General features: G+C 40.2%; 1 protein-coding gene across 4 annotated transcripts in view; it reads left to right on the top strand.

Annotated features, from left to right (window-relative positions):
* me3.L (malic enzyme 3, NADP(+)-dependent, mitochondrial L homeolog) overlaps positions 1-14,746 on the top strand; it is a 127,354-nt gene that overhangs the window by 14,469 nt on the left and 98,139 nt on the right. For 2 of the 4 annotated variants that reach the window (XM_041581067.1, NM_001095050.1), the window contains 1 exon segment: positions 6,485-6,701. In XM_041581067.1, the coding sequence (XP_041437001.1) occupies positions 6,492-6,701 (210 nt within the window). In that variant the 5' untranslated portion in view covers positions 6,485-6,491. 4 annotated transcript variants of the gene reach the window in all.

Below are 14,746 nucleotides of genomic sequence, written 5' to 3'. Positions count from 1 at the left end.
CTATTTTCGTTTTCTGTGTAATAATAAAACAGTAGCCTGTACTTGATCCCAACTAAGATATAATTAATCCTTATTGGAGGCAACACCAGACTATTGGGTTTATTTAATGTTTACATGATGTTCTAGTAGCCCTAAGGTATGAAGATCCAAATAAAGGAAAGATCTATTATCCAGTAAACCCCAGGTCCTGAGCATTCTGGATAACAGGTCCCAAACCTGTACAGTATTTTCTATTGGTGGTGTAGCAACCTGCTGTGTGTGAAAGTTACCCCCTTTTATAGTTCATGTGACTTGTACTGTCTATACATGGGGTACCCAGAAGCCGTTCTCCATAGCAATGTTTATTCTTTGCACTGCCCCGTACCCTATGTGTTTACTGCTTTAATTCTTCCCAGCAGGTCTGCACCCACATGAGGGCAGCCATTCAAAGCTGAAAAAGAAGACAAGGCACAGGATACACAGCAGATAACAGATAAGGTCTGTAGTATACCATGGGATTCTTAAGAACGTATATGTAATCTACCGAATATCCTGTGCTTGAATGGCTGCCCCCGTGGCTACACAGCAGCTTGTTTATATAAACTATAGTAGTACTACTACTTATCTGTTATCTACTGTGTATCCTGTGCTTAAAATGGCTGCCCCATGGCTACACAGCCATAGAAGCTATAAATATATATATAAATATATAGAGACAATGTAACAGCACTAAAGGGGCAGTTGTTATGGAAGAGTCTCATGGGCTGATCTGATTGGCTGCCCTGCTGAGAGCTTCACATTATTATCTGATTGGCTGCCATAGAAGCTATAAATATATATATATATATAAATATATAGAGACAATGTAACAGCACTAAAGGGGCAGTTGTTATGGAAGAGTCTCATGCGCTGATCTGATTGGCTGCCCTGCTGAGAGCTTCACATTATTATCTGATTGGATGCCCTGCTGAGAGCTTCACATTATTATCTGATTGGCTGCCCTGCCGAGAGCTTCACATTATTATATGATTGGCTGCCTTCTTGAGCACTTCACAATATTGTTCCACTGTAAATGTTTGTCCTATTGTCCCTGCGAGCGCGCAGCTTCTCTCAATAAAGTTGTTGAAAGAAAAAAAAAAAACAGCTGTAGCAGAAGCCTCGCCCGGCTCTGCCCTAAAAGAGAACCGCAAACCAGTTAACTCCTGCTGTGCCGCAGCCTCTCTCTCTCTCAGGGGAAATAAACAGGGCGCGGAGTTGGAAGAGAATCGGAGCTCAGTTCGCAGCCCCTGCTGTTTGGGCCTCACTGTGCATCAGTGGAGGGCGGAGTTTCAGCTTTGGAGGAGAAACTGAAGGGTGTGTAACAGATCTGGTACAGTAGAGCTCAGCATCCCAACAACTGCTCGAGGAGGATGCTGGGAGTTGTAGTTGTACGTCAGCAGATAAGTGACTGGTGTAGAATGGAGTGTGTGTGTGTGTCTGGCTTTCCTGTGCTTCTCCATTCCCTATAGAGTGTGTTTCTCCCTGTCAGACTCCAGCAGGGAAGGGGGTTGTTTATTTCCCAGCTGCTCTGTGTGACTTTTATTTATTCTGGCTGATTATTTAGTCAAGCGGGTCCATTAATTCCAGCAAGGCTGCTAAATACAATGAAATATCCAGGTTGTGTTGCATAGTAGTCTTATTATTATTATAATAATACCCAAAAGCCATGAATGTCTTGTAAATTATATCCTTATAAACGGTGAGTTCTGATGTCATCAGTTATAAACGGCGAGTTCTAATGTCATTTCTGTCACATGACTCATTGAAACTTGTGTATTATAATAAATAAAGTACCCCCAGTTGTAAAATATGAGGATATTAGAAGTGACCTCAGAGTTCCATGACCTGTACAAAAACACTCGGCCTCGTGTTTTTATATGGTCATGAAACACCTCGGTAACTTCTAATATCCTTATAATTTACAAGAGGGGGTACTTTATTTACTATATAAACGGTGAGTAGTGATGTCATTTCTGTCACATGACTCACTGAAATGTGTGTATTATAATAAATAAAGTACCCCCTGTTGCAAAATATGAGGATATTAGAAGTTACCTCGGAGTTCCATGACCATGGCCTTCGGCCTCATGTTTTTATATGGTCATGAAACACCTCGGTAACTTCTAATATCCTTACAAGAGGGGGTACTTTATTTACTATATAAACGGTGAGTTCTGATGTCATCAGGTATAAACGGTGAGTAGTGATGTCATTTCTGTCGCATGACTCACTGAAACATGTGTATTATAATAACTAAAGTACCCCCTGTTGCAAAATATGAGGAAATTAGAAGTCACCTCGGAGTTCCAAGACCAGGGCCTTCGGCCTCATGTTTTTATATGGTCATGAAACTCCTCGGTGACTTATATTTTACAGTAGGGGGTACTTTATTCACTATTATTATATTCCCTTTCTTCCTATACAGAAAACCCTAAACTGTAAAGAACTGGAATAATGGTGTCCTTATCTGTTTATTAGGGCAGCCCTGCCTGATCCCCTCTGTGCCCCCCACGTGTCTCTGTCCTGTGCTCCAGATAAATACTTGCTGGGGGTTCCGTGCCTTGTAACATGAGTGTTCCTCTCTTCCATATTCACTGCCCACCCCACACTAGCCTGTAGTGACTGCACAGTAAGACTGGCCACTTATGGAGCCCGTTTCATATACCTCCCGTGTGGCCTGATAGAAATGCATGGGGGTATCAGCCTGAGAGAGGAAAGCAGGATAGGGAAGGATCCTGGAATGGGGGCAAAGCTTCCGTTGCATAGGGCTCCTGTGTATGTTACATTGTACTGCTGCTCTCTTTCATCTGCTTTACATATAGACACAAAATTATCTGTACTGCCAAAACCTAAACCACATTTACTGTAGCGACTGACTAGTATTAGGGCCGTTTTATCTGCTTCTGTGATGATAGCGGCAACATATGCCCCATGTATTTTAGTATTAGGGCAGAGGGTGCTAAGATGCTAAACAGTGTTGTACCAAGGAAAGCAAAATACAGGTATTGGACCTGGTATCCAAAATGCTCTGGACCGGGGGTTTTCCGAATAACAGATCTTCCCATCATGGATCTTTATACCTTAAGTCTACTAGAAAATCGTGTAAACATTAAACAAACCCAATAGGCTGGTTTTGCTTCCAATAAGGATTAATTATATCTTAGTTGGGATCAAGTACAAGCTCCTGTTTTATTATTACACAGAAAAAGGAAATCATTTTAAAAAAAAAATTGGATTATTTGATTAAAATGGAGGCCTTTTCTGTAATTCGGAGCTTGCTGAATAACGGGTTTCCACACCTGTAGTAATAATAATACTTGCAAGTACAGATATGGGACCTGTTATCCAGAATGCTCAGGACCTTGGGTTTTCCAGATAATGAATCTTTCCGTAATTTGGATCTTCATTCCTTAAGTCTACTAGAAAATCATATAAACATTAAATAAACCCGATAGGCTGGTTCTGCTTCCAATAAGGATTAATTATATCTTAGTTCGGATCAAGTACAAGCTACTGTTTTATTATTACAGAGAAAAAGGAAATCATTTTTAAAAATCTGGATTATTTGGATAAAATGGAGTCTATGGGAGATGGCCACTCCATAATTCGGGGCTTTCTGGATAACGGGTTTCTGGATAATGGATCCCATACCTGTAGTATCTGTGTACAAAATAATCTAGAGTATTTACTGTACCCTCCAATAGAAGCAACAGGGCAGCTCTCAGTCCTTTGTGTAAATACAGATATACAGAGAAGGAAAGTTTGTGCTTTACACATTTTATTGAATAAGTTTAAGGGGAAATACATTTATAAAAGTAGCTGCTTTTAAAAATCTTATGAAGTTACAATCAGTATCCAGCAATAGTAAGAATTTGTAGTTGGGGATCATTTCTGATTGGGTGTTACCCAACGTTCTCATGCAAATGATGTGGTTTGGGTAACACCCACTGGTTATTATCAGGAGCCCCTTCTGGCTTTCAAGGACAGGTTGATATTTGTTTCAAGGAGAAAACATTGTGGTTTTTTTTTCTCCGAGTCTTCAGTTGTTCTGATTCTGGTTACTCTGTTTGCACATTGCGCGGTTCTGTGAGGCTCCTGGAGCAGCTGATGTTTGGAGGCATGCACATTACTTTCTTTATTTAATCGTTTTGAATAAATTACCATGAAATGCTATTTGCAGGTGCTATAAGTATACAAGTATGGGATCCATTTTGCAGAAACCCGTTATCCATAAAGCTCCGAATTACTGGAAGACCATTTCCCATAGGCTCCATTTTATCCAAATAATCCAAAATTTTTAAAAAATAATTTCCTTTTTCTCTGTAATAATAAAACAGTAACTTGTACTTGATCCCAACTAAGATATAATTAATCCTTATTCGAAGCAAAACCAGCCTATTGGCTTTGTTTAACGTTTACATAATTTTCTAGTAGACTTAAGGTATGAAGATCCAAATTATGGAAAGATCTGTTATCCGGAAAACCCCAGGTCCCGAGCATTCTGGATAACAGGTCCTGTACCTGTATATAGAAAGCATATACAGAGAGTCCGACAGGTACTCTCTGAAGGGAAAGTTGCCCTTTATCCAGGCTTGTGATATTAATTGCAAAAACAGACCCAGCTAATATATGATATCTTGTACAGAGCAAGATGTGAAATGCAATACATGAACATGAAATGTAACTCAGTGGGGGTCATTTATCAACACTGGGCAAATTTGCCCATGGGCATTAACCCTTGGCAACCAATCAAATTGCTGCATTCATTGTTCTACTTGCAGCTGGCTTTAAATAGCTAATCACTAATTGGTTGCTATAGGTAACTGCCTTTGGGCAAATTTGCCCAGTGTTGATAAATGAGTCCCATTGATAGGTTAAATGATTAATTTATTTATTGCTTCAGCGATTCCCTCTATCAACTATTGCCCTGCTTATTGTGACATCTCCATTCTCACACTGTCCTGCTCATAGTGACTCCATGCTCACATCTCCATGCACACAGGCCTCTACTCGTCTTCTCACCGCCACTCACATGCATGTAGTCATGGTAACACGCTGGGACTCACACGGCTCTACTACTCACACTACTCATGTTGAAAAGTCTGTACATTGTGATATCTCCATTGTGTCATCGCTGGGCACATGCTATAGCAAATAAAACCCTCAAATCCAATAAGTAACCTTTATGCTTTATGTCCTTTCAACTTTAAGCGCCAGGACACAAATTAACAAGTGAGCACAGATGAATGTGTGTGTTTAGTAAATGTGAATTTGTTATCATTATAGTCAGGATCACATGTTTTGATATTTCTCCTAGAACTGTGCCATTAAAGGGGTTATTCACCTTTAATTTAACTTTTAGTATGATGTAGAGAGCGATATTCTGAGACCGTTTGCCATGGTTTTCACTTTTTATTGTTTGTGGTTTTTGAGTTATTTAGCTTTTTAATCAGCAGCTCTCCAGTTTCAGCCACCTGGTTGCTAGGCTTCATATTACCCTAGCAACCATGCATTGATTTGAATAAGAGAAATATGAATAGGAGAGGGGCTGAATAGAAAGATGAGTAATAAAAAGTAGCAATAACAATACATTTGTAGCCTTACAGAGCATGTGTTTTCTTACATGGGGTCGATGACCCCCATTTGAAAGCTGTCGAAAGGAGAAAAAGGCAGAACTTTTAAAAAGAAAAAATAAAGACCAATTGAAAATTCACTTAGAATCGGTCATTCTAAAACATACTAAAAGTTAGCTTAAAGGTGAACCACCGCTTTAAAGGAGAACTAATGCCTAAGTAAAGAAGTAGTTAGAAATGTTGTACATGATGCTTTGTGCTTCTGTACCAGCCCAAGGCAACCACAGCCCTTTAGCAGTAAAGATCTGTGTCTCCAAAAATGCCCCAGTAGCTCCCCATCTTCTTTTCTGCTGATTCACTGCACATGCTCTGTGCTGCTGTCACTTACTGAGCTTAGGGACCCACTCACAATATACAGTACACATAGAATAGAAATGTCACAATATAAGGCTGATTAGTAATTAATACAGATAATTACTACATGGCAGCACAGAAACCAGTGCAATTAGCATCAGAATTTAATAATCAGCAAACCTGTAGCATCAGCTTATATTACAGGGGAAGCTCATTTTCTGCTGGATAATTAGTGACGAGCCCTAAGCTTAGCTTCTCAACAGCCAATCAGAGCCCACTGAGCATGTGAGTGTCACAGACACTTTCCAAGATGGTGACCCCCTGTGACAAGTTTGAAGTCCTGGATCATTGCTGCTATTGACAATCTGAAACTTTAGGCTGGTGCAATAAGTTCACTATTTAAAATATGAAATTTTTAGCCATATTTATTTTTAGGATTTAGTTCTCCTTTAAGTGGACAATATTACTTAGACTGGATATTAATGATTTTGGGTACATACTAACGGAACACGGAGTGACCTGTTTCTTCTCTCATTCAGATACACAATGAACAGTGTGATTGGAAAACAAGCCGTGTCTCTTGGAATCAGAGCAGCCAGCGGAGCCCCCAGGTTGGGATTATGGGCGCCGGTTCTCAGCCATCCCCAGCCCTTGATTAGGGTCTGCCACACAGCTGCTGGTGGCGGGCACCCAGCCAAGTCTCAGGCCATCAAGAAGAGGGGCTATGACATCACCAGGAACCCCTATCTCAACAAGGTAAAGGGAAATACAATTTTATGTACCTTAACTACTGGGAATTTGTGTTGGATTCCATATTGATGGTAAAATTAGATTTGGTGTTCCGGATTGCACTATAGCACTATGATACAGTAATGATGTGCGACTCTATGCATTTAGCTGTGATACAATTACTATTGTTGTCCCCAGAACTATGACAGGGCTATATTTATCAAAGAGTGAAGTTAGAGATCGCCAGTCTGCTAGTCTGAAATTCTACCACTCTCCATTCATTTCTATGGGATTTTGAAAGGCATATTTATCAAAGAATTTACTTTTTGCTTTCAACCATTAGTAAATACTCTTTTAAAACTCCTGTAGAAATGAATAGAGAGAGAAGCAGAATTTCACTCTAGAGGACTGTGGTGATCTTTAACTTCACTCTTTAATAAATATGCCCCTATGAAACAGAGCAGCTAGTAATCTCTGTACCAGGCAGTGTTGAGTTATAGTTCTGATGCCCTGTGCTAATAATTGTGATGGGGCTATTCAGAGTCCTTATGTGCTACAGCATTGATAAATGCCACATGCCCAGTGTGGCCAAAACTACCCAGACTCTTGCCTGTCCAACATCTCATGCCTAAACCAATGGGATTCATTTAATGTTGCTCCTCCCTTTGCTGCTATAACAGCCCCTACACCTCTGGGAAGGTTCTCACTAGACAGCTGGAACATTGCTGCTGGGAGTTGCTTCCATTTATTCATAAGAACATTAGTGAGATTGAGAGCTGATGTTGGGGATCAGGCTTAGAATGCAGTCAGTGTTTTAATTCATCCCACCGGTGCTCAGGCCTATGCTTTTAAAGGGATACTGTCATGAGAAAAATTTTATTTTGTCAAAACACATCAGTTAATAGTGCTGCTCCAGCAGAATTCTGCACTGAAATCCATTTCTCAAAAGAGCAAACTGATTTTTTTATATTTTGTTTTGAAATCTGACATGAGGCTAGACATATTGTCAGTTTCCTGGGTACCCTCAGTCGTGTGACTTGCTCTGACAAACTTCAGTCACTTTTTACTGCTGTACTGCAAGTTGGAGTGATATCACCCCTCCCTTTCCTGCCCAGCAGCCTTACAACAGAACAATGGGAAGGTAACCAGATAGCAGCTCCCTAACACAAGATAACAGCTGCCTGGTAGATCTAAGAACAGCACTCAATAGTAAAAATCCAGGTCCCACTGTGACCCCATTCAGAAAAACAATAGCCTGTCAGAAAGCAGTTCCATCCTAAAGTGCTGGCTCTTTCTGAAAGCACATGACCAGGCAAAATGACCTGAAATGCACCTACACACCAATATTACAACTAAAAAATACACTTGCTGGTTCAGGAATTAGATTTTTTTTTTTTGTAGAGTGAATTATTTGCAGTGTAAACAGTGTAATTTATACACAAAACTACATAATAAAAATCATGACAGAATAACTTTAAGATTCCAAAGAATAGTTCTTGTGCTGATATTGATTCTAGATTTAGGATTGAGCATCAGGGTTGGATCTACATGGCAGGTGCCCCTAGGCCTGCCGCTGCCACTTCACACGTGAGTATGCACACATTTCCTTTGAAGGGGTGGTTCGCATTTAAGTTAACTTTTAGTATGTTATATAATGGCCAATTCAAAGGAACTTTTCAAACGGTCGTCATTATTTATTTTTTTATAGTTTTTAATTATACGCCTTGTTCTTCAGACTCTCTCCAGCTTTCAAATGGGGGTCACAGACCCCATCTAAAAACAAATGCTGTGAACGAGCTACTTTCTATTCAGGCCTCTCCTATTCATATTCCAGTCTCTTATTCAAGTCGAGTGGTTGCTAGGGTAATTTGGACCTCAGCAACAAGATGGCTGAAACTGCAAATCTAAAAAATGAAAACCAATTGCAAATTGTCTCGGAATATCAGTCTCTATGTCATACTAAAAGTTACCTCAGAGATGGATAACCCCTTTAAGCTTCACCGCTGCTTCATAACCAATGTGGATGCAGCTGGGTGGTATGCTGTCCTAGGCCCAGGCCTTTGTTGCCCTCTCACAAATTTTAGGGCACTGTATCATAAAGTAGTGGTACGGAGTCAAGTTTTCCTAACACTGGTTCCCAAAAACATCAATTTTCCAATCACTATCTGACTGGGGACATTCTGATACTTACCGGGTAAGATGCAGAATTCCATTGGTTGTGTGACGCACCACTATACAATTTATATGACCTCTAGGCCTGCCCCTGCTTGTCCCCCTCCACTTCATGCAAATTTCCTTTGAAGGGGTGGTTTTCATATAGATTATATAAGGGATTGGTGCTTCACCCAACCAATGGGATTCTCTTTGGCCTCAGGACCACTTGGGTGGACAAAACGACACACATATGTTATTGTTTGGTGACCCGAGAAAACAAGCAGAAATGTCAGTGTTTGGGGGACTTGAGAGGCTAAGAAATCAGTGGCAGTTCAGGAAGAATGCAAGTTGGATGGAGGCTGAGCTCAGTACTGGCAGCTGCAACTGTCATTATCACCTTTCATTGGCATAGGTGTGCCAGGGCGTGTGCTTGTGGTGCACTCAGACAGACAGGTATTTTGACAGCTCAGATGGAAAGAATTCCTGATGTGATGACAGTGAAAACAATGGGCTAAAGCTCAACCCTCTGCCGGATCCACTTATCTGTTTATATTATGAAACTGTAAAGAATTCTGCAGAAAGTTCCAGCTGCCATTGATTTGCACTTCCCCTTTATGCCCAGGGAATGCAACTGTCAGCACTGAACCCCTTGTGCTTGATATAGGAAGAGTGCTGTTCCCCCGTGTATATGAACAAATGTAACATATGTGCTTCCCTGACCTATATATCTGTCACATGACTCCTCTGTGACTTCTAATCTCATTCTAATTTACAGTAGGGGAAGCATTATTATCTATATTCCATATTCTGTAATTTTTGTATTTACACTGGAGCCCAGTATCCTAACTCTATCATACACATTCCAAAGATGACAGTATCACAGTAAGTTCAGTGCTGACAGATGCTTTCCTTGTGAATTGTAATGTATTCCTTACTGTAAATGATATATATAAAGGCACAAGGCTGCAGGCTGAGTTATACAGGGAACTCTGAGTATCACTCATGTATTATAAGGGATAATGTACCCCCTACTGTAAATGATAAGGATATTAGAAGTCACTGAGGGGTTGTTCTGTGACCATATAAAGGCACAAGGCTGCAGGCTGAGTTATACAGGGAACTCTGAGTATCACTCATGTATTATAGGGGATAATGTACCCCCTACTGTAAATGATAATTATATTAGAAGTCACTGAGGGGTTCTATGACCATATAAAGGCACAAGGCTGCAGGCCGAGTTATACAGGGAACTCTGAGTATCACTCATGTATTATAAGGGATAATGTACCCCCTACTGTAAATGATAAGGATATTAGAAGTCACTGAGGGGTTGTTCTGTGACCATATAAAGGCACAAGGCTGCAGGCTGAGTTATACAGGGAACTCTGAGTATCACTCATGTATTATAAGGGATAATGTACCCCCTACTGTAAATGATAAGGATATTAGAAGTCACTGAGGGGTTGTTCTGTGACCATATAAAGGCACAAGGCTGCAGGCTGAGTTATACAGGGAACTCTGAGTATCACTCATGTATTATAAGAGATAATATACCCCTACTGTAAATGATAAGGATATTAGAAGTCACTGAGGGGTTGTTCTGTGACCATATAAAGGCACAAGGCTGCAGGCCGAGTTATACAGGGAACTCTGAGTATCACTCATGTATTATAAGGGATAATGTACCCCCTACTGTAAATGATAAGGATATTAGAAGTCACTGAGGGGTTGTTCTGTGACCATATAAAGGCACAAGGCTGCAGGCTGAGTTATACAGGGAACTCTGAGTATCACTCATGTATTATAAGGGATAATGTACAAAGAGACAGCTCCCAGCTGTTACTGACCTCTGTTTTTAATATACAACTTTTGCCTTTAGTTGGAGTCTCTAATGACTTAATGTTTCATTTCAATTGAGAGAGGGCACAGTAATGCATTGTTGGTGGATAGACTCTCTCTATGTATTTGTGTATTAATATAATGTAGTAATGTATTAATATAATGTAGTAATGTATTAACGTGGCTGAGTGCTGGGTTGTAATAAATAGCCCCTGGGCCTCAGATGGTTATTAAAGGGAGATGGAAAGTAAAGATTCCCTGGTGGAAAACATAAGGCCCCTTAATGGAATTCCTGGGCTGCAGCAAATAGAACAGTAATATTCTCATGTGCTCATTACAGAAGCCTGGAGTCTGGAATCATTCCTGGGCAGAGTCAGGTTACAAATTGTAGGAGAAAAAATGCCCTTGGCATGTCCTATATATTCCACTGTGTGTGACTGTGAGTGCCCTGCCCCACACAGACTGTACTTGCAAGCATTGTTGTTGCAGATATGACACACTAGTGTAACTCGGTACCTCAGAAGATGTAGTAGATCAGCTGATCGACGGTGTTGAAAGTCACAAACTGATCCTGACTTCATCCACTTCAGATTCATGTTCTCCTGCTACAATCGAGCTCTATCATTAGCTAAAGAACAAAACTTCTCTTCTTTAATCTCCACTCTGTCCTCTAAACCGCAGCGACTATTTGCCACATTTAACTCACTCCTATATCCCCTCCACCCATTAATGTAACTGCTCAAGATCTTGCTCATTTCTTTAATGAAAAAATTGATCTCATTAGACTGATCATCCCATGTGACAACAATCTCAGACTCACGTGCAGTCCACTCACATCCACTTTGCACTCCTTCATCCCTGCAACACTAGATGAAGTTATCAAACTTCTAGCCTGCTCAAAACCCACCACCTGTTCCCTTAACCCCATACCCTCTCGCCTTCTCTATCCAATCTCTGATACACTCTCTCCGGCACTTACCCACTTATTTAACCTTTCACTCTCTACTGGTACTTTTCCATCATTATACAAACAAGCACTAATCACTCCTATCCTCAAAAAACCTTCCCTTGTTCCCAGCTCTCCCGCTAAATATTGTCCGATTTCGCTTCTTCCATTCCCATCCAAATTACTGGTAAGTCTTGTTTACAAGGGCTTGATCCAGCATCTCACTCACAACTCCCTTCTTGACCCCCTGCAATCTGGCTTCCGCCCATCACACTCAACTGAAACTGCACTTGCCAACGAAACCAATGATCTTCTACTGGCAAAGTCTAAAGGTCATTATTCCATACTCATCCTTCTAGATCTCTCTGCAGCCTTTGACACAATTAACCACACACTCCTCCTAGACACTCTATACTCAGCTACTCGTGACACTGCTCTTTCATGGTATACATCTTATCTGTCTGACTGTTCCTTTAAAGTTGCCTTCTCTACTAACTTTACTTCTACTACATTCCGTCTCCCTGTTGGAGTTCCTCAAAGGTCTGTTCTAGGCCCTCTGCTGTTCTCGCTTTATACAACTTCATTAGGAAAACGTATTCAGTCGTTTGGACTTCAGTATCACCTTTATACTGATGACACCCAACTCTACTTGTCTTCTCCCGATCTTTCTAATTCTGTCCTTTCCCAAGTTACAGACTGTCTCTCTGCTGTCTCCTCCTGGATGTCACAGTTCCACCTGAAACTGAATCTTTCCTGTCCCTCGGATATCACTCACAGTAAACAACACCAGAGTCGAGTTATCCTAGACTCACATCTGTCTTTTTCACCACACATTCAAACACTTGCAAAATCTTGTCATATTCAACTGCGCAACATTGTCCGAATATGAACTTATCTCAGTTCAGAATCAACTAAAACACTGATTCAGTCTCTTATCATCTCCCGCCTTGATTACTGCAACCTACTCCTCGCAGGTATTCCAACAAGTCACCTTTCACAACTCCAATCTGTTCTAAACGCGGCCGCTAGACTCATTCATCTATCTCACTGCTCAACATCAGCTGCTCCCATATGTATGTCCCTTCACTGGCTCCCAATTTCCTCTAGAATCAAATTCAAATTACTTACACTTACATTCAAGGCCCTTAATAATGAAGCCCCTCCCTATATTTCATCTCTGATCTCCAAATACACTCCTTCACGCAACCTTTGCTCTGCTTCTGATCTTCGCCTCGCTTCTCCTCTTGCTTCTTTAATTATGAATTCCCAGACTGAAGGAAACAAGATTCAAATAATTTATATAGTGTCATTAAAGTTTTTATTGCTTGATTAATGTGATAAAATAGGATTTTGAATAATGTTTTTGGGTGACGGGTCCCCTTTAAAGACCCATTTGTTTATAGATGCTTATTCAATGTACCTTAATTAATCAATCATTGCTTTATCAAATATCACAAAATTGTTTCTAAAATCCTAATGTCTCAATTGTACCCTAACCTTCACTTTGTAAACTCTAATTTGTAGAGCCCTCTAATCCTATAATACTCTGTAACCCTTGTTTGTTATCCTCCATTTATTCCCTATTTGTTATAACTAAGGTAAAGCACTGCGCATTTTGTTGGCGCTATATAAATAAATGATGATGATATGGGACCCGTTATCCAGAAAGCTCAGAATTACAGAAAGGCCGCCTTCATTTTATCCAAATAATCCAAATCTTTAAAAAATATTTCCTTTTTCTCTGTAATAATAAAACAGTAGCTTGTACTTGATCCCAACTAAGATATAATTAATCCTTATTGGAAGCAAAACCAGCCTATTGGGTTTATTGAATGTTTACATGATTTTCTAGTAGACTTAAGGTATAAAGATCCAAATTACGGAAATATCCATTGTCCGGAAAAACCCCAGGGTCCCGAGCATTCTGGAAAACACATCCCATACCTGTACTTGCAAGCATTACTATCAGGGCCGCCATTAGAAATCACGGGGCCCCGTACAACAAAATTTTTGGGGCCCCCTGGGCCCCGCCCACACTGACGACCAAGCTCCGCCCCATATCCCGTCCACATCGCAGTTAAAAGACCACACAGACATCAGCGCTAAAAAAGTAACCCCCCCCCCCACACAAGTTGTAAAAAGCTATTGATGGTCAGGGCCCCCTTATAAAAAAAATTGGGGCCCCAAAAAAAAAAAAATTAAAATTTTTTTTTTTTAAAAACATTGGTGGCAGGGGCCCCCTGTTAAAAAAAACTTGGGGCCCCAACAAAAAAAAATGTAAAAAAAACTAAAAAATAAACAAACATTGGTGGCAGGGGCCCCCTTATAAGTTAAAAACAAATTGGGGCCCCAAAAAAAAAATTTGAAAAAAAATTAATTTTTTTTTGAAAAAAAAAAAAAACATTGGCGGCAGGGGCCCCCTTATAAGTTAAAAACAAATTGGGGCCCCAAAAAAAAATTTGAAAAAAAATTAATTTTTTTTTGAAAAAAAAAAAAAACATTGGCGGCAGGGGCCCCCTTATAAGTTAAAAACAAATTGGGGCCCCAAAAAAAAATTTGGAGAAAAAAAAATTTTTTGGAAAAAAAAAAAATGGTGGCAGGGGCCCCCTTACAAGTTAAAAACAAATTGGGGCCCCAAAAAAAATTAAAAAAAAATAAAAAATTTTTTTGAAAAAAAAAAAAAACTGGTGGCAGGGCCCCCCTTACAAGTTAAAAAAATTTGGGGCCACCAAAAAGAAAATTAATTTTTTTTTTAAAAAAAAAACCCAAAAAAAAACTGGTGGCAAGGGGCCCCTTACGAGTTAAAAAAAAAATTGGGGCCCCAAAAACAAAAGTTTTAAAAAAAAGATTGGTGGCAGGGGCCTATAGAATATTAAAATAATACATTGGTGGCCAGGGGATTAAAAAAAAAAAAAACACAAACTGGTGTTCAGTAGAATTGAACTCATGGCTTCAGTACTTCAACTTCGCCTCCTTTCGTGACTTCGGGTCTTTTCACCGCTTCAGGACTTCGGCTTCGGCTGTTTTCGTGACTTCGGGTCTTTGCGCTGCTTCAGGACTTCGGCTTCGGCTGTTTTCATGACTTCGGGTCTTTTCGGCGCTTCGTGACTTCGGCTTTTTCCGTGACTTCGGG

Source organism: Xenopus laevis, chromosome 2L, assembly GCF_017654675.1.
Source record: "Xenopus laevis strain J_2021 chromosome 2L, Xenopus_laevis_v10.1, whole genome shotgun sequence".
NCBI classification, from domain to species: domain Eukaryota; kingdom Metazoa; phylum Chordata; class Amphibia; order Anura; family Pipidae; genus Xenopus; species Xenopus laevis.
The sequence above is the reverse complement of the archived record's forward strand: the minus strand, read 5'-3'. Positions and strand labels throughout refer to the sequence as shown.